Source organism: Cibotium barometz, chromosome 9 (assembly GCF_041138505.1).
Source record: "Cibotium barometz isolate CiBa-2024 chromosome 9, ASM4113850v1, whole genome shotgun sequence".
NCBI classification, from domain to species: domain Eukaryota; kingdom Viridiplantae; phylum Streptophyta; class Polypodiopsida; order Cyatheales; family Cibotiaceae; genus Cibotium; species Cibotium barometz.
Genome location: NC_141054.1, coordinates 7,973,980 through 8,001,039, shown reverse-complemented (window position 1 = coordinate 8,001,039; position 27,060 = coordinate 7,973,980). Strand labels below are relative to the sequence as shown.

General features: G+C 45.0%; 1 protein-coding gene and 1 pseudogene across 1 annotated transcript in view; both read left to right on the top strand.

Annotated features, from left to right (window-relative positions):
• The window catches only part of LOC147635220 (signal recognition particle 19 kDa protein, putative / SRP19), a 32,673-nt gene extending 19,214 nt beyond the window's left edge, over nucleotides 1-13,459 (top strand). The window contains exons 2-3 of the mRNA XM_086802436.1: nucleotides 12,886-12,985; nucleotides 13,098-13,459. Coding sequence (XP_086658562.1) covers nucleotides 12,886-12,985; nucleotides 13,098-13,240 — 243 coding nt within the window. The 3' untranslated portion in view covers nucleotides 13,241-13,459. The remainder of the gene's footprint in view (nucleotides 1-12,885; nucleotides 12,986-13,097) is intronic.
• A 6,280-nt stretch (nucleotides 13,460-19,739) lies between these two features.
• On the top strand, nucleotides 19,740-22,005 carry LOC147635219 (uncharacterized; annotated as a pseudogene).
• Nucleotides 22,006-27,060: the final 5,055 nt, after the last annotated feature.

The following is a 27,060-nucleotide window of genomic DNA, read 5'->3' as shown; positions in this document are numbered from 1 at the left end:
TTGAAAGCAGTTTTCTTCTTTGTGAGATCATGTAGAGGAGTGGCAATCATGGCGAAATGCCTTATGAAACGCATGTAGTACGAACATAATCCCAGAAAACTACGTACTTGATGTACGTTTTGCAATTCGGGCCAACTGCGAATGGTCTCTATCTTTGCAAGATCCATTGTAACTCCATCTTTGGATACAATATGACCCAGATAATGAATCTCTGAAAGGAAAAACTCACTTTTCTTGGCATTTACGAAAAGTTTGTGCTTCCACAACTCTTCGAACACTGTGACCAAATGAGTTCTGTGTTCCTGCTCATTCTTGGAGAAAACCAAGATATCATCAAAGAAGACTCCTGTGAACTTGCGATGGGGTCGGAATATCCTATCCATCATTCAATTAAATGTAGCAGGAGCATTAGTGAGACCAAAAGGCATTACCAAAAATTCATATAATCTGAAGGCTGTCCTGAAAGCAGTTTTATGGACATCTTGTGGCACCACTCGGATCTGGTGATAACCACTCTTCAAATCAAGTCTGCTAAAGCAAGCCGAACCATCAAGCTTATCCAAGATATCATCAATACGCGGAATTGGGAATCTGTTCTTGATGGTAAGCTTGTTCAAAGCTCTATAGTCCACACACATACGGAATGATCCGTCCTTCTTTTGAACAAGAAGCACAGGAGAGCAGTAAGGTGAGGAACTGGGCTGAACCAAACCTTTCTCTAAAAGCTCGTTTACCTGCTTCATGATTTCTTCTTGTTGTGCAGCACTCACTCGGTATGCGGGTTTGTTAGGAGGAGAACTACCTGGCACAAGATCTATGCGATGATCTTCGGGCCTTTGGGGAGGGAATTCACCTGGCAATGAATCAGCAAAACAGTCGTTGAATGCATAAAGAAAATTAAGCCTATCATTAGACATAGCATCCACATTTTGATGATTTGGCACAAGGCTATCACGAACAAAAACCAAGTACGCTGAAAGACTCTTTTTCATTGCTTTATTAATTTGGATGTGTGATACAAGTGGGATGGAATCCCCTTCTTTGCCAGCATCAATAAAATGCATGCGGCCTTTATGCATAAAAGAGATCATATTGGACTTGTAGTCTTTGCGGGGCTCAAGCCTATGGTGCCACGGCTTGCCCAACAATACATCACATCCATTCAGTGGAGCAACTAGGAAATGCTCATTATCAAGGTAGCCCTGGATATGGATGCGCAACTTCCCTATCAATGGGGTAACCTGCACCTCTTTACCAATAAATGCAGCTTCGGCTTCAATCTGAGGTCCCAAATGCTCTACCTCAATACCCAATGCAGCTGCCATTTGCATAGAGATGAAATTGTCAGTTGCACAGTCATCAAACATGAATAGTGCGGGCTGATCCTTGATTTGCCCCCAAGCCTTGCAAACCATTCGCTCTTTTGCATCATGACCTGTATTTTCTTGCACATCAGGAACTGCATGTACATTAGGTTTGGTGTGCTTGTCCTCGTGCTTAGATTTTCGATCTGGGCATTGTTGAAACATGTGGTCTTTGCTACCACAAGAAAAGCATTTTCCATCCTTGGCATATTGCTCTCTTTGCTCCGGGGTTAAGCCGAATTTGTTCTTCCTTGGGCCCTTGCAACAGCTCACAGCTTCTGCTCTTGCTACGGAGCAATTAGTGCTCAAGATTAAGCAGGATCAAGGAGGTTCCAAGGGGAAAGACAAGGCTGTCCCAAATCAGCAAAAGGGTGGACAGCCACCTAAAAAGAACTTCCGGGACACCTACAAGGGTGGTAAAGCTGAAAATAACACATCTAAAGATCAGCGTATGTTTCGGGTGCAATTCAATGCCCGATCGATATGCTGGTTGCAGTCCAGAATGAAACTTCCTCTTTCTTTCATCCTCAGTGATTTGCATAAAGGGAGTCACTTCCAGCAACACTTTCCAGAACTTGTTAACATACTATTGCACGCTTTCATTGTCTCTTTGCTCCAACCTGTCCCACTTTTGAGTGAGAGTTTGCTCCGCATTTGGTGGCAAAAACTGAGCATAGAATCTGTCTTTAAATTCCTTCCAAGTGGAAATGGGATCCTTGGTGATCTTTTCAGTGATCCACCAATGAGCAGCAGTCCCTTTCAAAAACATGCTAGCATGGCTACCTTTGACTTTTCAGTAAAGTCCTCATCGCTAAAAGCAATGTTGAACTGTGCCACAAATGCTAACACCTTAGAAGCATCATGTTCACCATGAAAAACATCAAATTTAACAGATTTGTCACGTGCTTTGAATTCCTTGAGCTTTCTGGCATGAGGCTCATGGCTCTGCTGGCTGGAAAACTGGCGCACAGCCACCTGCTGTGGCTGGCAGCGCAGCCTATAGGGCTGCCTGTCTGGAGGCGCACAGCCTCAGCTGTCTGGCGGCTGAAGGTAGAGGGGCTGCCTGTAGGTAACACAAGCGCATCACATGCAGTTTGGCAGCCTGTAGTGCAGTCGATAGGGCAGCCAACCGCCTGGGGAAAGCAAGCGCAAGAGAGATGGTCGCCGGTTAGAGAACGAGCGCAAGGTAGAAGCGATTCGCCGGGTGGTGATCTCCACGCTTGAAGGAGAAGGTTTTTTTTATATAAAACTTAAGGTGAAGTTCAACCTTAGTGTTTTCCACGCTTGCATGTGGGTGATTAGTGTGGGTAGGTGACCATGCCACCCCCACACTCACTTAAGTGGGGCTCCCCACCTTGGCCCCTAAATGGGTGCCCACTTTTAAATGAATGTGAACACTTAACCTTATAAAACAAAAGGTTAGAAATAAAATATTAAAAACAACATGTGCGATATACTTACCACTTGTTCACATGCACCAAAACTCGTCAGAATACAGAGCAGACTTCACGACTCACTGGCAGGCGTCCCCGCTCAGTAAGTAACACGTCAAGCAGGCAAACACAAAAATACATGTCATGCGAAAACAGTTTCAAACATGCAAATCATGTGTGCATGTGCAAATAGTAACATGGACATATCTCCCGTTCATGGAACAAGTACAAAATATTTGTCGGCACAAAACTGGCACGACATAAAACATAAAAACCTGGTCTTCCTATGGAGTGACAGTCCCATAGGTAAGACACAGTTCCAGGCACGAGTCTCCCTATGGTGTGACATCCCATAGGCAAAACACGGCACGAATACTGGCTCTTCCATGGCGTGACAATCCCATGGGTCGAACACAGTCCAGGTCATACACGGGTGGCACTAGTCTGGCTCCCGTCCATACGACACCATCTTGCTAACACGGGTGGCACCAGTTTGGCTCCCGTCCATGTCAGCAAAATACTGGCCTCTTCACATGAGACACCGGCCTGGCCTCAAGTGAACGAGACACAAAATCTGGAGATGGACCAAATGGTCGGCCAATTGGTGACAGGTATCACCCATGAAGAGAGTTTTCTTGAAAGTGCAGATGCGAGTGATGAATCTTGCAAAGTCTTTGACGATGTGGAAGCACATCAACAAACTCCAGGCTCTTCAACAGGAGGTTCTTTAGGCTGGGAAGGAGATATCATCAGAGGACATGGCCATCACCCTGCTGTCTCATCTATCCTCTTAGTACTCAGCTTTCTCTTCTTCTTTGATCACTAGTGGGAGGCTCAACACCATTACTTGGGAGAAGCTTGTGCCGATGATATTGGACTAGGAGGAGCGGTTTCTGAACCCTCCATAGGGCGGAGATTCTGAGGCTTTGACAGGCCAGCGGTCAAAAGGCCACAACCACAACAACAACAAGGGCAAAGGGAAGTCTTCATAGTCTTCTGAGAAGAAGCCCGACTCAGATCGTGATGCTTTGAAGGCCGAGCAGACCTGTAACCATTGTGGCCTGAAGGGTCATTATTGGAGGAAATGTCCTCAGCGGAGCACCGAGAAAGGTGTAGATTCCTCAGTTGCTTTAGCCGTGAAGACTCTAGCTTTTGTGCACTTGGAGATTATGGACACCGGAGCTTCATCTTCTTCGAGCAAGGAGGCGGGTGGTCTCACCGTTGGGGATGCTCGGGAGTGGATTCTTGAGAGTGGTGCTTCCAGGCACATGACTCTTTCCCAAGAGTTGTTACAGGACCTTCGGAGGCAAAGAGGTCACATCTTTATTGGTGACAAGTCCACTATCCCGATTCATAGTGAGGGCAGGTTGGAGATTGTCCTCGATGGCAGAGGGGGGAAGCATTCCTTCCTAGTTCTTTATGTTCCATCTCTTGGTGTTCATCTTTTGTCAGTGCATGAGGTTTGCAAGATTGGCATGCGGGTGGAGTTTGATGAGCATTCTGTTGCTACAAAGCAACAGGCTAGGTTGTTTGGGAAGACACAGTGGAGAGTTACAGACTCTCAGCACTCTCTTCTCTTACAAGTACTTAGCTCGGTGATTTGTGGCATTTCCGTTTTGGCCACTTAAATGTGGACACGCTGCGGGCGGGCTTTCGGGACCAGATGGTGGATGGCTTGCCAGATGTAGGCAGCAGGTAGGGACATTGCAGTTCTTGCATTCGTGGGGAGCAACATAGGAAGTCTTTTTCAAAGCAGGCTACCAGGCGGGCTTTGAAACCACTGGAGTTGGTTTACACTGACTTGTGTGGGCCTATGCAGACCCCATCCTTGGGAAGAGCCTTGTACTTCATGCTGATTGTGGACGATTGTAGTAGGTTCACATGGGTGTATTTTCTGCCACATAAGGACCAAGACTTTGCTTGGTTCAAGGATTGGTATGCTTTGGTGGAAAAGGAGTCTGGATTGCAGGTGAAGACTGTTCGGGCTGACAAAGGAGGGGAGTTCTCTTCTAATGCTTTTGTGCGGTTTTGTGCGGAGCATGGCATCAAGCGGGAGCTGGCCAATATAGGGTCGCCGCCTTCAAAGAATGGAGTAGTTGAGCAAAAGAACCAGACTGTGGTGGAGATGGCAAGGACGATGCTGGAGCATTGCGACCTTCCTTGTCCACTTTGGGGAGAGGCTGTGGCTAGGGCTGTCCATATCCTCAACCGATCTCCGACGACTGCAGTGTCTAAGATGACTCCGTTTGAGGATTGTTATTGCAAGAAACCAGATGTCTCCCATTTCCGTGTTTTTGGGAGTGATGTCTATGTTCACATTCCAAAGAAGCAGAGGGGGAAGCTTGATTCCAAGTCCCAGAAGCTTGTTTTGGTGGGATATAACTCTCTTTCCAAAGGCTACAGGTTATATGACTCAAAGCGGAATGAGGTTGTTGTTAGCAGAGATGTTGTCTTTGATGAGCATGTTTCTGCTTCCACTATTGAGGAGCCACCGCTTCTTGGAGAGCTAGATGAGTATGAGGATGAGTCCCGGGCTATTGTTCAGCCTCAGTTAGTTGATCTTGAGGTTGGAGATTTGCCACAAGCAGCAGGAGAAGGCTTCGTGTTTTGTTCGGGTACCGAAGTGGTGGTTGGATACGAGTCGAGAGTTTGGTGTGACGGAGTATCCCTCCGAGTGGATTACAGAGAACGAACCTCGAAGATTGAATAGAGTTCTTCGCAAATGTCAGTCACAAGAGCATTTACAGGTAAATTATGTCTTGATGTCTCATATCATTCTGGACAATGAGCCTACTTCAGTGAAGGAAGCTTTTTCCCAGGAGACTTGGAGGAAAAAGCCAATTATAAGTCCGATGGCTCTGTGGACAAGCACAAGGCCAGACTTGTGGCTAAGGGCTATGCTTAGTGGCCAGGCATCGACTATGAGAACACTTTTGCACCGACAGCTAGGATGGCCATGATTCGGACAGTTCTTGCCCTTGCCTCTCATCAGTAGTGGCTGGTGTATCAGATGGATGCTAAATTTGTATTCTTGAATGATGACTTGCAAGAGGAGGTGTATGTTGAGCAACCTCCACGCTTTGAGGTTTTGGGCTCAAAAGCATAGTCACAAGGGACGGGGGACGGTGACGGGGGACGGGGATGGAACGGGGGACGGCCATAAGTAGGGAACGGGGACGGGGTAGGGAACGGCACTCAAAAAATACTTTTTTTTTTAAAATTTTCTACTCTACACTTATTCTACTTTGGAAGTACATCAAAATGAGCACAAATTTACACTAAAATGGTAAGCTTTTGAGTCATATTAATAATTAAGTAGATACAAAATGAGTCATGACTCAAGAGTCAGGACTCAGGAGTCAGGACTAAGCCTTAAGGAGGCAAAATACATGGACGGACTCAAATGAGTCAATGACAAAAAAGTGCTGAAGACTAGAGGCTAGAGGCTAGAGCTAAGTAGTAAGGCCCATGAATCATGATCCATGAATGATCATCCACGTGAAGTGCTCACCTCATGGTCATGGGTAGATTGTGCCAAAGAAGCATCAAGCTCATCCTCAGTCTCATCCTCACTGGCATGCTGCTCCTGCACCTCATCCTCTTGTTGCTCTTCTTGTTGACTCATCTCTCACTCGGTGAAGGAATCTGCCTTCTTGGTCACGCTCTTGCAAAGCATTCGCAAGTTCGCGCTGACGGAGACAAGGTCATTGGCACGCTCTACCGCGAGTCGGTTCCTCTTCCTAGAGGCAATGTGGCTATAGGTACACCAAAGTTGCTCCAAGCAAGAGGAGCTGACGGCCTGGCTAAGTATGCGGATGGTAAGCTGCTGCAGCTCCGGTCCATCTGAACCAAAGTCCTCCCACCATAGAGCAGCACCAACTTTGGAGCGGTCAACCTGTGCATCATGACAGCCATACGAGTCATGAAATGACCTGTACATCGAAAGTTGGTCCCTGATCTTGCGCCTAACCGATGCATCAGGCACAAGACGATCCAAGATGATCCTCCATCCAGCGCTCACCTCCCGGTCGCTCTCCTACTTGTTGCCTTGGAATTCTGGTCCACCACATAAGCTGCTGCATGCAATGGAGAGTAGTAGGAATTCCACCTTCCTAGACACAAGGCATGGATCTCCTCGTATCTGTCTTCGTCAGGCACGAAGTCTTTCAACTTCTCTATCATGCGATCCATGGCCTCGTAGACCTTGCCTATGCATGGTTGCATAGCGTCTACAATCCTCAATAGGTGGACTATGGGCCTCACCATAGCATATGTGGTCTTCACACGCTCCCACCAAGAGGCGTCATCCGCCCGTAGCCTACACTCTTGGCCAGTGTTTGTATGGGACTCTTGCATGGCGACAAACTCGTCGCTAAGGAAAAGCCCTCTCAAAGCACCGCTACAATTCTTCAACCGGCCCAACATGAGAAAGTTGTAGGCAAACCGGGTGTCGTAATATTTGAGGAGAGAGAGACAGGACCTCTTGTTGAACTCATTGTGTGGGAGAGAGAAGAATTAGGGTTAGGTTAATTCATGTGTGGGAGACATACACAGAGAAACAAGGGAGAGAGAGAGAGAGAGAGTTGTGGGGATAAGTCAACTCATCAAAGATATGAGTGTGTGACTCCCCTATCACACATGTATATTGCACTAGTACACATAGTGCACTTAGTACATTAAAAGTACTAAGTGTACTATGTACTATAACTTATGGGCTTGTACACACTATAAGGGTGGGCATAATGCCAGTGCTATGGACAGCCCACAGTCAGATAGAGACAGGGCTGATATGGCCAAGATTCCGTATGCTTCAGCTTGTGGCAGTCTCATGTATGCCATGGTTGCTACTAGGCCGGACATTGCATTTGCAGTGGGAGTGGTTTCTAGATACATGGCCAACCCTGGCAAGAAGCATTGGGAAGCAGTGAAAGGTGTCATGAGATACCTGAAGGGCACACAGGATTTGTGCATTTGTTTTGGCAAACAGGATGCATTAGTGCATGGTTACACGGATTCGGATTATGCCGGTCATCCAGATAACCGGAAGTCTACTACCGGTTATGTGTTTACATTCGCAGGAGGTGCTGTGTCATGGATATCCAGGATGCAGAAGTGCACAGCCTTATCTACTACAGAGGCCGAGTATATTGCAGCCACAGAGGCTTGCAAGGAGGCATTATGGCTATCTCGGTTAGTGGTTGATTTGGGTTATACAGGGGATATTCCATTGTTGCATTGTGATAGTCAGAGTGCCATCCAGTTGGCAAAGAACCCTGTCTTTCATGCAAAGACGAAGCATGTGGATGTGAAGTATCACTTCATCAGAGAGGTGATAGAGAACAAGCAAATTCAGCTTGTTAAGATTCACACGGATGACAACCCGGCTGATCTGTTGACAAAGAGTTTGCCTCCGGAGCGGTTTGCTCATTGCAGACACTTGATGGGCATTGGATGAGGCCAGTTTCAGCCTTGATATGGCCTTGTATATTATCATGTACATGCTGATTTTTCTTTTCCTTTACTTAAGGGCACTTTGCCTTTAAGTGGGAGGTTGTTGGGGTAAAGGCATTATGCCTTTACCCCAACACTCATGCCGAAGTCTTTAGTGGTTGAGGACAAAGGAGACCATGGTGTTGGCCTCCTCAATGAGCGGGCTGATCCATGGTAATGCCCCGATGTCCTTGAGGAGGATGTTTAGGCAATGAGCCATACAAAAGGACACCGTGACATGTCCATACATACCTTGGAGAATAGCTCCCGCCGCCCTATTGGAAGGCTCTCCATCCGCAACAAAGCCCACTACATGCTCGGGGCCAACGATCTCCATGGTGGTAGCCCACTCCACCACAAGCACATCCGCGCTCTTCCCAGTGCCGGATGCATCATGGGATGAGATGAAGTACATCTCTCCGCGGGAATATGCAACCATGCCGTGAATACTCCTCTTGCGGGTGTCACTCCATCCATCCACAATGAGGGAGACTCCGTTCCTCTCCCATTGCCGCTTTGTGTTGTCGGCCGCTTGCTCTACAATGCGCTTCTCCTTGTCGAGCAATGTAGTGCGCAAGCTCTCGGATGAGGGGGGCGTGTAGGTTGACCCATACTCCCCAATCTTCTTAACCATGACCTTGAAGTATTCCGACCTATTCAAGAAAGTAATTTACTAATGAGAAGGGGACTAGGATGATGAAAACATGAATGATGAATTGGCAATGATCGATTGCACTTACCTAGCCGCTTGAAAGGCAATGTGGTCGTGGAAGAAGAAGCGGGCCACCGCCATACCCACCTCCTCCTTCAACTTGGGGTTCCAATTCTCCCCAAGTGTAGATTGTCGCCGTGGGCCACGTAATGATTGAGAGGCCATGGAGATGGAGGGTGCCGGTGTCGTGGATGGAGTAACATTCCGACTTGATGGTGAAGGTGATGGTGTGCATGATCCCGATCCACCACATGACTCCATTGTAGAGGCTTGAGTTCCTCTCCCCATCGTCGCGGGATCCACGGCCACTCGTGGTGTCCTTCTTGTCGCTTCGACCGCTTCGTAGACGCTAAGCTTGTCAAGAAGTTCCCGTCTCTTCTCGGGCGTGACATTCGTGCAAAACCTCACCTCATGCCCACTCTCATGCAAGAGGTGGGCTCGCACTTTGTCGGCGCCACCCGTTCGCCGGTACGGGCAAAGCTTGCATACCCATGGCCGAGAACCGCCTCCATGAACGGATGTGGTGTAGTTAACCTCCTCCCACCGTGTCCATCCCGTTGTCCTTCTACGAGAAGCCTTGGCACGTGAGGAGGATGCCATGGTTGAAGATGGCTTGACTCTTGAGTCTTGAGGAATGAGAGAGAGAGAGAGAGAGAGAGCCTAGAGGCTTGGAAGTTGGAAGAGTCAAGACTCAAGAGGCTTGAGGGAGAGGTGAGAGCCTAGGCCCTAGAGCTTGGAACTTGGAAGTTGGAAGAGGGAAGATTCAAGAAGCTTGAGCCTTGAAAGCTTGAGCCTTGAGAGTTGTGAACTTGTGTGTGCTTGTAGCCTTGTAGAGGCTTGTTCTTATATAGATAGGCAAGAGAGAGAGAGAGAGGAAAGCCTCAAGGGCAAGAGAGAGAGAGAGGGCCAAGCCTCAAAGAGCCAAGGCCCAACAGCCATAAACGGCTAGAAACGGGCAGGTAGGCGCAACGGCCAAAAACGGCAGGAGCAACGGGGCAGGCGCAACGGCTCTCTGCCGTCTCCACACAGCGCCGTCCCCGACCGCCGTCCCCGTCCTTGCGTCGTCCCCGTCGCCGTCCCCTGTGAGAAACGTCCGGTGGGGGACGTCCGTCCGTCCCCGTCCCTGCGCCGTCCCGGCGTTCCAAGCCTCCGTCCCCTCCGTCCCCTGTGACTATGCTCAAAAGGTATGGTTTACAGGTTGCGGAAGGCCTTGTATGGTCTTAAACATACTCCCAAGGCTTGGAACCAAAAGATTGATACTTTCTTTCAGAAATAGGGTTTCCGGAGATTAGTTGCAGATCCGAACTTGTATCTCTTTTGGGAACACAGTATGGTCACATTGATTATCCTCTATGTGGATGATCTTGTCATGTGGAGCACATAGCTGTGACGAAGGTTGCCCTGTCAGAGGAGTTTGAGATGACGGATTTAGGCTTTATTTCTTTTTGGGATTGGAGATTTGGCAGACCCAGAGGGGGTTCTTTGTTTCTCAGTAGTGGTATGTTCATGAGTTGTTGGAGGCCTTTGGGATGGAGAACTGCAAGCCTATTCCATCTCTAATGGACCCGAATACTAAACTTACTGTACATGATCCTTGTGAGCAGGTTGATGCCTCTTTGTATCGGAAACTTGTCGGTTCATTGATTTGGTTGCTGAACACCAGATTGGACTTGAGTTTTCCAGTGGGGCTGTTGAGCTCATTTATGCAGACACCTTTGAAGACTCATTGGGACGTAGGATTGCGGATCTTGCGGTATTTGCAGGGTACGAAGGATCTTGGACTCTTTATAACACTGGAGGGGGAACGGAGGACCAAGTCAGTCTCCAAGGTTGGTGACTTTGATTGGGGAGGAGATCTAGACACGAGGAGATCTACTTTAGGATACGACTTTACCCTTGGCTTAGGAGCGATTTCTTGGAGCAGCAAGAGGCAGCCAACTGTTGCCTTGTCTTCCACTGAGGAGTATCGGGTTGCTTGTGGTGCTCCTTGCGAGGTGGTGTGGTTGCGGAGGTTACTTGGTGAGATGGGTTTCCACAGAAGGAACCCACGGTCATCCAGTGCGACAACCAGAGCTCTATAGCTATTGCTTGGAACCCGGTCTTCCATGCCCAGACCAAGCATATAGAGATACAATATCACTTTGTTCGAGAGAAGATTTTGGCTACAAGAGGTAGCCAATTGTTGTCTTGTCTTCCATTGAGGTAGAGTATCGGGCTGCTTGTGGTGCTGCTTGCGAGGTGGTGTGGTTGCGGAGGTTACTTGACGAGATTGGGTTTCCACAGAAGGAACCCACGGTCATCTAGTGCGACAACTAGAGCTGTATAGCTATTGCTCGGAACCTGGTCTTCCATGCTTGGAGCTAGCATATAGAGATATAATATCACTTTGTTCGAGAGAAGATTTTCGTTGGTGACATCTTGCTAGTTTTTCGTTCAACGGAGGACAATGCGGCGGACCTCTTCACGAAGACTCTACCTCAGCAGATGCTTCGTCAGCACTCCAGCTTGTTAGACATCATCCCCTTCTTGCTGGCTTCTTGTTTGGTGTCGTATTTTAGCCTCTAGGGCTGACCATGTTAGCTAGAGGGGTTGGTCACCCCTCACATATGTTTTCCCATATTATTCTCCATTTTATGGAGTCTTGGGTATTTTTTCCAATCGTGGAGGTTTCTTTCCCTAGGCGGCTGCCTTCATATGGGCATATATATATCTGGCTTGCTGTCATGACCCTGTATTTTTCTCTGGACAGTATGCAACCTGTGCACGGGGACATGGTGGACAGTGTGAATGGCATTGGTCTGGTAGTCAAAAAGGACTCAAGGTTTTATAAAGGTCCCTTTTTCACAACCCCATTTGGGGGGAGGGGACAAAAGATTTTAAAAACCTTTAAAAACTTGATAATACCCTTTTATGAAAGAATGGCCCATATGCTATTATTGGGGGCCACGTGTGAGCTCTTCTAAAAAGCACCACACCACCAAAAGATCGAGACACGGGCGATGGTTTCATCCATGCGTGATGCAATAAGGGTGGGTGGGACATGCACAGCAACAATATCTCAGAATCAACCTAAAGCTCTAATACCAATGTTGCATGCGTGGAAGCTCTGTGTCTTCTTTCAGCCCTAAACACCTTTCATAGGAACATCTTGATGCAAAACACAAAGAAGAGATGGAGAGAGGAGAGAGATGGCTGTGTAATTCAGTATATTCCTATATGCGTAAAAAGGTTACAACATCTTGGCCTTTGGCCTTCCCAAAACACCTAATAGTAGACCCTCCCCATGTGAGGGGTCAGATGATTGAAAAGATTTCTTGGCCGAGCTTTATATAGGCTTTTGGACACCCACTCATGAGTCGGCCAGCTCCAATGGACATAAAATCCATTAAACCTGCCGACCAGCCCAGAATGCCTTGCACACCTGGCTGACCTGGTCCTGATCCATGGGGATCCAGGCTGGTGTCCTCCTGTGACTGTCCCCTGCTCATGCCCTAAATGGTCTGTTTATCAGGGATTAGCATGTCCATGTGCATGCACATGACACTGACAGGTTGAGAACAATTATCATGAGTAGGATCTTATGTCAGCCAGTCTCAGACTTAGTGAGCCAAGAGAGTCCTCTAGTAACGGGTCTATTGTGAGATCTAGGTCACGCAGGTTGAGGCAGAATGATCTCAGACTAGTAGCAATGTCCACATACTTCTAGAGGAGTGATGCATGTGACAAATTTTGTAAATTTATCATGTGTTATTTTTGTCACAATTAGAAACAAGTATATGTGGTTATATCTCTTGCTATTGGTGGGGGATTTGATTTCTCTGATGTTTTCATGCTTGCTGCTACAGCAATGCTTGCCAAATCTGAGGTGTGCTATATTTGTTGACAGCTTGAGAAGGCTTATCCAAGGGATGCTACACAAAGAGGGCGAGTAAGAGTACAGTTAAAGAAAGAAGACGGGAGCCTTGTCAATGCAGCTATACCTTCTCGTACATATTATTGCTCTCATGCTATGGCAACACAGTGGGTGCCTGTTTGTCAACTGCTACCACTATGCATTGCAAAAACTCAACCCTATCGTCTTTCAAATTCTTTTTGCAGGGAAAGCTTTGATGCTCAAGGTGGCAGAGATGGTGCCAAAGCACATGGGGCGAAACAGAAAGGTGGACCAGGGGTCTTTGGGAGCAAGTTCTTCAAATGCAAGCAGTGGGAAGTCAGGAAAGAGTGGGAAAAAGAAGAAATAGTATTGGGTTGTTGGTGAAGTACTTTTGTGATGCCCCCTTGGGGTCAGCTACTTGTGTTGTGCAAGGTAGTCTGAAGCATAGCCATGGATTATACTGCAGTATCTCACGATTTTGTTTTGAGAGGAGCACCACATTAATCTTTCTAGAAGGGAGAGATTCCTGCTGTTTGTGAATTAAGGTAAGCGGAGTGGTTGAAATACAGGTCATCTTTTGAAATTTCTTAAGTGGACAAAAGTGAATTCAACATACGCAGTGAAAAAATGACTCCCATCATTGACACATGCCAAGGATAGACTGACCTCTCTATAGCAAAGACCTTTCAATATGCTGAAGTCTTTCAGCATCAAAAGGGGCTTGCAAAGAACTAAGAACCAATGTCTTCCGAGTGACGACATTCTAGTATCTTTTAAAATGAACATGTCATACCAGTGACGGGGTGGGGGTTATTTAATTCACAAGGTAGTTTTATAATGAATTTCTGTAATCGCATCCATTGTTCAACTATATTAGCAAAAAACTTAATTAAGAAATAGCTTAATTAAGTTACCTAGCCTTGCATTGATGATTATGTCATGTGAAATTGTTACGTACTTGATGCTAACTGTAGGATTAGCCGGCCTAATCTTGGGTTATGGGACCTTGAAGTTTAGTGTAGCAGGCTAGCTCACCACCAAAAACATACCTGATGCTAACCGCAATGTTAGCCGCCCTAATCTTGGGTTAGGGGACCTTGAAGATCAGTGCAACGGGTTGACCTAGAATCAGGTACGCAACAGGAAATCTTGGGGTGAATTGTATTTTGTAGCTTGAAAGGAATCCCACTAGTGTGGAACACATGTTTGTCCACCTATAGATATGCATAGTTTTGTGTTCATGCCTGTTTCGTTCTATAGGTATGCATAGCATTGCATGTTTATTAATCTTAAAGTGCAAGCTTCTTATGCACCTTTTGTTGACCATAAATTCCTAGCAATGAAATTTTGAGTGGTGAGATTTAACTGTGACAAGGAGATGTGACATTTTGAAAACACATGGCTATAAGGAGGATGGTTCCATACATGGATGAACAATTCTATCAGATAACACTTCATTGAGAAGGGGCTAATTAACTCGTTTAAACTCCTCATATAAGGATTTTCCAAGGAAGGGGAAACGTATACATACCCTACGACTCCTCCAAGCCTCTTAGAAATAATGTTAGCAGACGTGAACAGCATGCCTTTTATTTCTGGCGATGTGGTTCTATTTGCCTTGAGTTTTGACCAAACTTCGTATCATAACTGAAGAAGTGAAACAATGATACAATGGGTGAAGAATGAATTATGTATTGCCTTGCATTAGACAATATATCTAACATCAATAAAGGAGACGATCTCATTGGTACACATGGCCAATTCAGAGCCTCACGTGTTCAAGTACTTATCTTCCATGTATCGGCCAAGGTATGCATCGAGTGTGGGACTGCATATATAATGTTCTCTGTAAAGGCCAGAGGAGGAGGAAGCCACTCACTCATTAATGACAAAGTTGGTAGAGGAGTCAAGTTTGTTTAGTCCTCCTTCGAGCCTTTTGGGCCCTGAGCAATTCAGTTACTACAGTCAACAAGTAAAAGACCTTGGCTCACTAAATCAATGGATTAAAAAAGGCTACCCTCGTCACTTGCAAAGAACAAAGACTTTGACATGTTCTTCAAATTATTGAAGAGATTAACATGCTTGTTCTCAGCATTGCTTTAAATTTTTTTTATCTTGCTTCGTTGATGGGGATTTTCAAAGCTCATAATAATGTTCTTCAAATATCACGAAGGCAAGCAATCTCTCTCTCTCTCTCTCTCACACACACACACACAATAGATTTGCCTTACAAGCTACTCCTATAGCGCTCGCTCTATATATATATATAATCACATAGCCCTTTATATTTATACATCCTTCTAACACACTGCCCCCTCTTCTCGCTCTCTCCCTCTCTCTCTCTCTCTCTCTCTCTCTCTCTCTCTATATATATATATATATATATATAAGCCCCCTCCTCTCTCTCTCTCTATATATATACGCACAAAAATAGATTTACCTTACAAGCTACTACTATATCACATAGCCCCTTATATTTATACATCCTTCTAACACACTTACCCTCTCTCTCTCTCTCTCTCTCTCTCTCTCTCTCTCTCTCATATATATATATATATGTTTTCTCTCTCTCCACCCAAAATATCATCCCAAATATTTTTACACACATCGTCCCAAATATCAGAATCATTAAGGCATTAGATTTATGTAATACGTTGAATTTTCTTCTCTTGCTTTAATAATAAATAGTTGTAACATACTGGCTTGGGAATACCAAACATACTGGATTTTGCAAATTGCATGGTTGCCAAATGGATAGTTAGAAGCTTCATAGCTCCATAAGAAGATTGGGCAATACTCCTCAACTTTCATGGAAAACTCTTCAGCTCGATGAAAATTAAACCGCAAGGAATAGATGTAAGCTTGAAATCAAGCTACATTGCAAAATAAGAAAGTATGTACTTGCATTCCATTTGGTGTTTATTTGTTTATAGGCCGAATCAGTGTATCTCCCTTGTCCAGAATTAGGATCTGTCATGGTAGATGCTCTGGATGCTCTATAGAATTGTACCTATGGCATCATTGGCAACCAGAACGCTCACCACCTGTCCACTCAAGGGCCTTTTCGATAGTTCCTAGCTCATAGTACTCGTCAATATATTCACATATAAAAATCAAAATAGAATCTCCGTTGAAGATCAGCAAGATCAACCAACAGATCCATATAAAGAGCCATGGACTCATCCGTTGAGGACTAGCAAGGTCAATCAACCAGATCGATGTCCGAATTCAGAAAACAACTCTTACTCCTTGTTCCAATATCTTCCTCGATGCACGCGTGGATATCTTCAGCAATCCCCAGAGCTCGAGCATCGTATGGTCAGCACCCTCTAGGATCCTTAGGTCACCTAGCGCTTCACTTATAGGCCGCTTCCTTGGTCCCTCATCCACCGTACCAGAAGCTCACCATTAAAATCAAACCGAGGCTGGTCAAGACCTCCGTCGAGACCTTACTACGCGAGACGTCCTCCGTTGACTCTCCGTCAGCTGTTGCAACTTTATCAGTTAGGTCTCCAACCACGATCTCATTCACAAGACGGTCAAAATGCTTCCCCAGTATTCTTAACATAAAACAGTCATTTAAAAACAGGTTATAAATACAGTTTCTATGACGAACTCTCGTCTTTTCACATTGTTCCACATCAATCCACATTATTTAATCCACATCCATTTCATATGTATTCCCATTCTCGTCCAATCACATCATTTTCCATCTCATCACTTCTTTCCTCATTTATCCTCATCAGATCTCATCCACTCGCATCTACCCATATCCACATCTCATCATATCACATTTATTCACATCTCATCCATTCATATCTACCCCGATCCACGTTACCTCACATCACATCCATTTCACCTCACATCTATCCCGATTCACATCTATCTCGATTCACATCTCATCCATTCACATCACATCTCATTCATTCACATCTCTTTTCACATCACATCACATTCATTCACATCACATATCATCCATTCACATCTATCTCAATTTACATCACATCACATTCATTCACATCACATATCATCCATTCACATCTATCCCAATTTACATCACATCTCATTCATTCACATCACATATCATCCATTCACATCTATCCCAATTCACATCACATCCATTCCACATCACATCTCGATTCACAACACATTACATCCACATCATGTCTCATTCATACACATCTCATCTCATTCATCCACATCCATCCAATCGTCGTTCACATGTACAACTACCCACATCTATCCATACATTCATATCTATCACTTCACATCCACATATATTCATGTCACATCACATCTCTTTACATCATCACATTCTTTCACATACACATCCACATCCATTCTTTCACATACACATCCACATCCATTCTTCACATATACATCCACATCTATTCTTCACATACACATTCACATCCATTTTCATCACATACACATCCACACCCATTCTTCACATACACATTCACATCCATTCTTTCACATACACATCCACATCCATTCTTTCACATACACACTCACATCCATTCTTTCACATACACTTCCACATCCATTCTTCACATACACATCCACATCCATTCTTTTCCTCGAAATTGACAAAAGAGTTTGTTCTTGGTCATAGTCTGATTCACGGTTCGAGTCTGATAAGATTTTTCCTAAACTATCTTTCTCGAAAAGGTTTGATAATTCAGTTACCATTTTACTGAATTTCTTTCTTTAAATATACACTTAATTGATTTCTAAATTAGTTATGAATTCCAATGAGGAATAAATTAATCATGTATCTGAATAATTCGATCTTGATATATTTCCTTAATTTTCTTTTTACAAACCGTGTGAATATAAAACGAAAGAAATTTCTCTCTTAGAGTATTTAACTATTCATTTATCAATTACTCATAGAATTTAAACATAGAATTTAAGAGAATTCTAATTTTGATATAAAAATTCTTTAGGCATCTATTTATGCATAAAAATCAACTTCAATGGGAATAACACTCTTTCTTATATAAAAGAAATTCCTTTTATGCATCTATTTTTGCATAAAATCAATTTAATAGGAATAACACTTTTAAAATAAAAAAAATTCTTTTATACATCTTTCTAGGCATAAAAATCAAATTTAATGAGAATAACACTTTTATAATTAAAAAAGTTCCTTTATGCATCTTTCTAAGCATAAAAATCAAATTTAATGAGAATAATATTTTTATAATTAAAAAAATCCTTTATACATCTTTCTATGCGTAAAAATCAAATTTAATGAGAGTAACACTTTTATAATTAAAAAAATTTCTTTATGCATCTTTCTATGCATAAAAATTAAATTTAATGAGAATAACACTTATAATAAAAAATTCCTTTATGCATCTTTCTATGCATAAAAAATAAATTTAATGATGAGTAACACTTTTATAAATAAAAAATTCCTTTATGCATCTTTCTATGCATAAAAATCAAATTTAATGAGAATAACACTTTTATAATAAATTTTTTCTTTATTCATCTTTCTATACATAGAAATTAAATTTAATAATTAATATCAACGATATCCACGTATATTCATAGGTGAATATATACATGGAGTAATTAGAATATATCTTTTAGATGCAAAAATGGTGGGAATCACTCTTTTGGAATAACATAAAAATAAACTTTCTTTTCCACAAAATTCTGGAAAATTTTACCATAACCTCCTTTGTATGACTGACCATTTCTCATTTTTATCATTCTTTTTTTGACTTAAATTAACCCAAATTAGATTTATAGAACTCTAATCTACACAATTTTCTCAATTCAAGAGTAAACAATAAGAAGAGTTTAATTAATCTCTTAGTTAATCTTTCTAGGATTAAGAAAGGCTGGAATGTAAAGAAGAGAAGGGGGTGGCCTTTTAATCAAGGCATAGCGTTTGAATTTAATTCAATCAACTGTAAAACATAAAAATCAAGAAAAGCATATATTTAAAAATTATAAATAGTAAGAAAATTAGCTTACATGGAGCTTGTAAGCTCTCCTTTGGCTTAAGGGATTGAGGGTTCTACTCTTGTTTGAAGCAAGAGTGGCCACTAATTCACTTTGGAGAGGATTAGACCAAAAACAATTGAATTATTAAGAAATTCAATGTAGATGGCTCAGGATAGAAGTAGAGTAACAGTGCATAAACATCATTAAGCTTATACAAAGGGGAGATGCTTCTATTTGTAGGAAAAAGTGAGCCTCTAACCAAGCAAACTGATTCTAGAATTTTCCAAATCAATTTGGTCAATTTTTGACCATTTTTTGGTCAGTTCAACTTACTTTTTGGATCTAGTTTTGAAATAGGAGAGAGGAGAGATGAAATATCTCATTTTATTGATTTAAATCTAGGGGTAATGATGAGAAAAAGGCACCTCCTTCATGAGGGGAGATCCCCACTCTGAGGTGTCAAAATTCAGTTTTTTTATTGTTTTCTTTGGTCCACTCTTCATCTTATGTGAGCATTTACTTATTTTTGGAGGGGTTTTCTTTTATTCTTTAATTTATCTCCTCCCTACATTTGGATTAATCTTATTGGTCCATAGGAACCTTAATCCAAAATTTTTAAAAAATCTAGACCCTTAGGCTAAGGTCTTTTGTGCATATTATAATTTATTTCTAATGCACCTTAGGAATTTCTTTTTGAACTTTTGTTTCGGGGGAATTTATTTAATAAGAAGGGATATTTTTCCATCCAAAGATATCTAAAAACTGAATTACCTCTCTCTATAATATTTTCTCTCTCTAGGCCAAAACAAATAAAAATAAGATATGTTATTATTCTGAAAAGGGGATTGATTATAAGGGGAAAAACTGGATATCTTGAGGGGTTGGGGAGGAATCTTACAGGGAGTATGGTCACTACCAAGGTCCATGTCCTCATCCAGAAGGGACACCCCCGTGTCGTCACTTGCCAGAGGCCAAGGATCACTACACCCGAGACTGCCGAAAGCAATGAGCTGGTGCTTCCATTGACTTCACCTCCCTAGCGCCAGCTGCCACTCACTTGGTCTCTGTGGGAAGTGTTGCAGACACCCCTTCCTTGGTACCAGTTCACCCATTCTTCACCTTGGGAGTGTCCCCTCACCCAAACAACCCACCACCCTCATCTCAAGTGGAGCACCCCACCACCACAGGTGTGGTCACTCATGCTCAAAATCGAGCCCTTGGAGAACAAAAACCATCAACAGAGCAAGGTGAAGTCCCCTCACACATCTCTCATAATGTGGTAAACCACGCCTTTCTGCAAACTATCAAAGATCTTCAGGAGGCTCCACCCACGTTCCCCACCGGGCATGCTGTTGTAACTCCCCACCCCGCCCGTTAACAGCTTCCCTGCCTGACCTCCTCAAGGAGATCAAGGTGGGGATGTCACTCTACCAGCTGCTCCAATTTTGCTCAGCTTCCCGAATGTAATTAGATCTGCTACTGCACCAATTGGAGGAGGGGTCAAAGCTTCCAGGTAGCGAGCCATAGATTCAGGCGGGCCTGCAAGCAGCAAAATGTCTGGGCATCACTTATGCCATCAATGCCCTCACTAATTTCAAGAGCCCTCGCCTCACAGTACAAATCAATGGTACCCCTCTCTTTAGAGACATTGTGGATGGCAGATCCGGACTCAATCTAATGCTAGAGTTCACTCTCAAATCCACTAGTCTGCAGATCACCAGACTAGCCAACTTCGATGTCCGGATGGCTGACCGCATGAGGTGATACCTCTGGGGGCTCGTGGAGGGAACACTGGTCCAAATTCAAGATGTTGTCTTCTCTCTAGATTTTGTGGTCATCTGTCTTCCCAAAGTCAAAGGGGCATACTCAGTGATTGGCCGGCCATGGCTACGAGGTGCCGAGGTGTTGCACGATTGGGGTACCGATAGGTTGTAGATCCCTCAGTCCCATGGCCAAAAAGAGTTCAAACTTGAAGAAGGTCCAGATCAGGTCGTGCGGGGTGTGGTGGTTGCATCCACACCAATGGAGGAAGGCATAGCGCCTTACGGGGACGACTCAGAGATCTTGGACTGGCTCCAAGCTGCAGCAGGGGATCTCTCCTGCTACATGGTGGACATCACAAAGGTTCGTGACGCTTCCACCCCTCAGGATCTCACGATCGAGCACTTTGAGGTGATTAGCTTGGGAGAGCCTATCTCATTGATAGGAGGCATGGCAAGTACTCCACCTCCATCACATCTGAACCATCGGTCACCACCAAGGGATCAGCCCAGGACGACGAAGGCGCACTCAAATCCCCCCATAGCCAAACCCATCTCGGGCCAACCCAAGGTCACGGCTACAATGGAGCCCCCAATCCCTGTAGAGTAATTACCCATCTTGGACAACTGAGTAGTTTGGTGACTTTCCCCTGGACCAACAACCAGCACATGACCCCGCCATCCTTTCCAACTTTGCGGCCACTGGAGAGTCCCTCCCACTTCCTTCATGTCAGGACCCAGTTCAACCTAGGCACCCCTATTGGCTTCCTGGTTATGGGATCACCCTGCCTTACTCGACCAGGCCACCACTTTTTTCCACTCTTACAAAGATGTATTCGCCTGGACCTACTAGGATCTGGAGAATGTGCCAGCCGATATAGGCGTGCACACCATCCCTCTCCAGGAGGGTACCTAACCAGTCCAGGGGCCGCGCCTACAAACTCAACCCCAAGTATGTAGAAGCAGTGAAGGTCGAGCTCGAGAAAATGGAGTCCGCTCGCATCATTACCCCGATGGAACACACGGAGTGGCTCTCCCCCATGGTGATCACCCCCAAGAAGACTAACAAAATCCGGGTCTGTGTTGATTTCCGTGCTCTCAACAACAAGGCCACAATCAAAGATGGATTCCCAATCCCCTTCATGGACAAGGTGCTAGAAGATGTCGCTGGTCATGCTCTTTGTAGTTTCATGGATGGTTTCAGTGGGCTATACAACCAAGTGGCCATCCATTCGCATGACCAGTCAAAAACAACCTTCGTCACTCGATGGGGCACCTACCTCTACAACAAAATGCCATTTGGGTTGTGCAACGCTTCAACCACCTTCCAAGGCATTGTCACCAACATTTTCAAGAATTTCTCACCAGCTTGCTTAGAGCATTCGTGGATGATTTCTCCAACTTCTCCTAGTGCACCCACGGGCCTCCTGGTGCACCCGCGGGCGCGGGCACCCCCTCTTCGACTCTCCTATGCCCCATGCACCCCACTTTTCCCATGGCCCCCTGTGCACCCTGGGACTCCTCACCCATCCACTCTCTCACACCCCCTTATACACTTCACATTTTTATTTTATTATTTTTCCTTTTGGGCACCCACATTATCCCTTCCACCCCACCTACTCCTTGCTCTTGTGCACCTAGCGGCCACCTCAACAGCACACGTGCCCAAAGTGTGGGCCACCCTCTCGTGCACCCTCGCACGCTGGGTGCCCCCCATTTTCGCTTCTTCCCTTGGGCATCGCTCCCTCCGCAAACCCCCATGTGTGCACCCCGTGCCTCCCAGCCTCACACCCCATCACCTCAACAGCCCCGTGGGCCACCCCCCTCGTGCACCCATCCCCACACCCCCTCTTGCGCATCCCCACACTTGCCTCACCTCTCGCCCACGCTCCCTCGTGCACCCCCGGCCTCACCTCCCCTCGTGCATCCCTAGCCTCACACCCTCGCCATCCCCATCATTACCCGTGGGCCCCCCTCATGCATTCCCAGCCTCACACCCCCTTCCGCGGGCCATCCCCCCGTCGACCCTCCCCTATGCCTCCCCAGCAAGCCTTAAATTTGATGCCTAATGTAAGGCTTCATGGAAAAAAAAATGAAGCTTTGGAGTCCACAAATGGGCTTCAAATTGCAACCTTATACAAAATTTTGGGATTCATAATCTCTCTCTCTCTCTCTCTCTCTCTCTCTCTCTCTCTCTCTCTCACACACACACACACACACACAACAGATGCATACATGTACTCTTACACTAAACATGCTAGAAAGATATTGAAGAAGATTTTGAAACTTCTTATGCCTCACACTAGAGGCACTAATCCAAGAGTAGATTTTATTTGCAATTTTATCAATATATGACAAGCATGGAAAGCATTTACAAGCATCAAGAACCACCAATGCCTCTCTATGTGCAACACAATGCACGCTGAGAATATGTGGTACAATTCCTGCAAGCTTAGCAACAAGACCATCACGGCATCCAAGCATTGAGCTATCACCATCAGTAGATATGCCTACTAAGCGTTGCAAATCAAGTCCAGCATGAGAAAGTGCCTTTATGATTACATCAAATTTTGTTTGTGCACATCCATCCTCAACCAAAAGAAGTCTCATAAACTCAACTTTACATATTCCCATCTCTTCATTTCCCAAAAATGCAACATAGATAATCAAATGTTTCTCTAGTCCCCTGTCTGTAGTCTCATCAACAATGAGAGCATAAAAGGGGCTAGACAAGAGCTCACGCAAATATATATATATGTGTGTGTGTGTGTGTGTATGTAAAGATATGTATTTGCACTGTATTATATATATATACTATATAGTATATATATTATAATTTTTATACTATATTTTTTTGAAGCCTTGGTGATTTAGGAGGGCTTCAATTTGAAGCCTTGCATGAAAAATTGGGCTTCATGGTTGAAGCCTTTAGAATATTGCAGGGCTTCATTTGAAGCCCTGCACAGCCATTGAAGCCCAAAACGGGCTTCAAATTTAAGCACTGCTCCCCAGCCTCCTCACCTCAACAGCCCTGTGGGCCACCCCCCTCGTGCACCCATCCCCACACCCCCCTCTTGCGCATCCCCATACTTGCGCATCCCCATCATTGCCCGTGGGCCCCCCTCGTGCATCCCCAGCCTCACACCCCCTTCCGTGGGCCATCCCCCCCACCCTCGTGCACGCCCGGCCTCCATCATTGCCGTGGCCCCCTCCTCGTGCATCGCTGGCCTCACCCCCCTTGTGCATCCCTAGCCTCACAGCCTCGCCCCCCTTGTGCATCCCCATCATTACTGTGGGCCCCACCCCTCGTGCATCCCCGGCCTCACCCCCTCGCCCCTCTTACGTCGCCCCCCCACGTGCATCCCCAGCCTCACACGGGTACACCCCCTCCCAGCCATCCTCACACCCCCATCCCCGCACCCACGGCGCACCCCCACAACTTGGGCGTCCCCACCATCCAACCCAAAAAAAAAAACACACAAAAAACCACCTGGTGCACCCCCCACACCCGGCCATTTGCGCACCCCCAGGCTCCCCTCTTTTTTGCGCATCCCCACCCTCCTTTCCTTTTTCATCTCGCACACCCCCATGCTCCCCTCTTTTTCGCGCATCCCCACCCTTCTTCCCATTTTCATTCGGCTACCCCCCTTCGCCATGTTTCCCTCCTGCACGCCCACATTTCCCACACTACCCGGGCATACCCCCTTCGCCATATTTCCCTCCTGCACCCCCATACACAAGCAAAAATATCATCACCCCAAAAACAAAAACAAAAAAACCACCAAAAACACAAAAGCACCCCCTACATACCCACCTCCGCCCCCTCTTCAATTTTGTGGTTTCTTTAGACTCTATGTCTCTCTTTCCAACTCGTGGTAATTATCCCTCTCTTTCTTTCTTTAAATCTTGTGTATTTTTCTCTTTCTCCCACTTTGTATCTTGTGGTGGATAATTCTTTTCCCTTCTCTCTCTATCTTGCGGTGGATGTTTCTCTTCCCTTCTCTCTACTTCTCTATCCTATGGTGGATAATTCTTTTCCTTTCTCTCTCTATTTTGCGGTGGATGTTTCTCTTCCCTTCTCTCTCTCCTACATCTTGTGGTGGACAGTTCTCTCTCTCACTTTCTCTCTTGGTGAATTCTTTCTTCCTTCCTCCTTTATGTCTTGCAGTGGACGTCTCTCTAACTCCTATAGTGCACCTCAACATCTACCTCTTTGCTTCCGTCTTCATCGGGATAGTGAACGGATTAATTGGTGGGGGACCTATAGCCACCCTCACTGCCTATGGTCGGGCACCCAAGCCCGTGAACCCCCACGATCGGGCATCCCCAAGTCGACATCCCTCACTGCCTGTGGACAGGCACCCAAGCCCGTGAACCCCCAAGATCGGGCATCCCCAAGTCGGCATCCCTCACTGCCTTTGGTCGGGCACCCCCAAGATCGGGGATCCCAAGTTCGTGAACCTCAAGGCCACTCACCAGTCACCAGTCACACAAGGTGAGAATCTCCGGAGGCCCCCCCACTTCCCAAGTTGGCTACCCACTTGACCGACGAAGCGGCACTCACCTACTCGTCGTGATCGGTGCTTCTCACCTACTCGAACGGCATCTTTCACCTACTTGTGCTTGGCGCCTCTCACCTACTCCAACGGCATCTATCAGTGACCACTTTTAGCGCTTGGTTCCTGATAGCCCAAGTGGCCACGCCCATTGTATATAGAGACTTTGTTGTACCGAGAGAGGATCCCCAATGCAATACATGGTCTTGTGACATCCCAACTCTTGCCGACTTCCATCTTGTGTTGCGTGCATGTCACTTAGGTAGCTCTTGTGTGGTGTTCCGTTCTTGAGTCTGTGTGAGTGCATAGTGGAGTGGGACAGAGAGGTTGCCATCTCCCTAGCCTGTGCCAACTCCTAAGGGTATACTGCCCTAGAGAGGACCCTAGTGATTTAGTGTGCCTGCACGACGGGCATCCCAGTCCGCTACAAGGAGAGTATATTGCATTATGGGAGTTGCATTATGAGAGAGTATTTCACATTAAGAGAGAAATTGACTCATATAAAAGGCTATAAGTGTTCACATACACTTAAACTACGATCGATCAGGTGTCCATAGGTCGTAAGGGCATATTAGTAATACAGTGCTTAATCTCATAATATATATGTGAAATATATTCATAGGAAATTCTTCTAGCTTGCTGCCACATGCTCTTAGAGTAGGGATTGCCCCCAAGTATTCTGTTAGACCATTATGGGCAGCACCTATCCAAGTTATAGATATGGACATCATTTCTTCCTAGGAGCTTGATCGTAAATCCTTTTGGTGTGTCCATATTTGCTCTTTGATGTAGAATATTAGTGGGCGGCATCTGTGAATCCCAAAATGGGTTAGCATCTCTCATCTCTTTTCAAGGGGAATCAAGGTCAAGAATTCATGTCAGCACCCCTTGGTCTATAAAGATTTAGCACAAGAGGGTTTTGTACATATTCCTAGCCCATGTAGTTAAGCTAGAGATTATTAATGGTTTCTTATGTGTTGATGAGTAGATATAACCCTAGAACAAAAAATGAGATTTTGTATTAATTTTAATGACGTGTATAAAGGGTTGAGAATCCCTCAAAGGAGTTAATGGTGAGCTTGATATACGAAAGCTTTAGAGATAGTAACTCTATGCCTATCACCTTTGATAACCCCACAAACAACTTTAGGGAAGGCATGTGTTATTAAGATTATATACATGTTATAGATGTCACAAAGTATTACATATTGTTTTTAAATATATAATGTGAAAAATAGCAAAATTGATTGGGAAAAATACTAACTACATACTTTTTAAGAGAGTTTACTAGGTAGAAGTGAAAACAAAGTAGATTTATTAAGAGGAAGTTAAAGGATATTGGTTAGAAAGTGTAGGTGGAGAGTCATGCGGCGTGATGAAAAAAATAAAATTTTTAAAGAGAGATTCAAGTATAAAAAATATTATGTATATACACGAAAAGATATATAGAGAGAGAAAAAAACACGGGTCTTCTAGGGCAATGCCTTAAGAAGGAAGTAGCAAAACCGTCTCTGTGTGACGAAGGACGATGAAGCTAATGATAAAAGTGTTTCTTTGTTCGAGTCCCAAAACGAGTCTGCTCATCTCTGACCCTAGCTCAAAAAAAAAACGAGAGAGAGAGAGAGAGAGAGAGAGAGAGAGAGAGAGAGAGAGAGAGTCAATGTTTAAATCCTCGCATTCTTTCATGAGCTTTCTGAGCATCAGAGAGATTGCCAATGGGTGTAAAGCCAAAGATGGGTGTGGGTGCGGGTTTGTTACTAGGAAGGAGTTCAAATCCTTACATACTTTCATGAGCATTAGGGTCGTCTGAGGCCATAATTGTACCACCTTATTAGGGCAAGGTGCCAATTACCACCTTATTAAGGCAAGGGACGCACACCTCAAGAACTACAGAGCATGTCGTTTCAGGC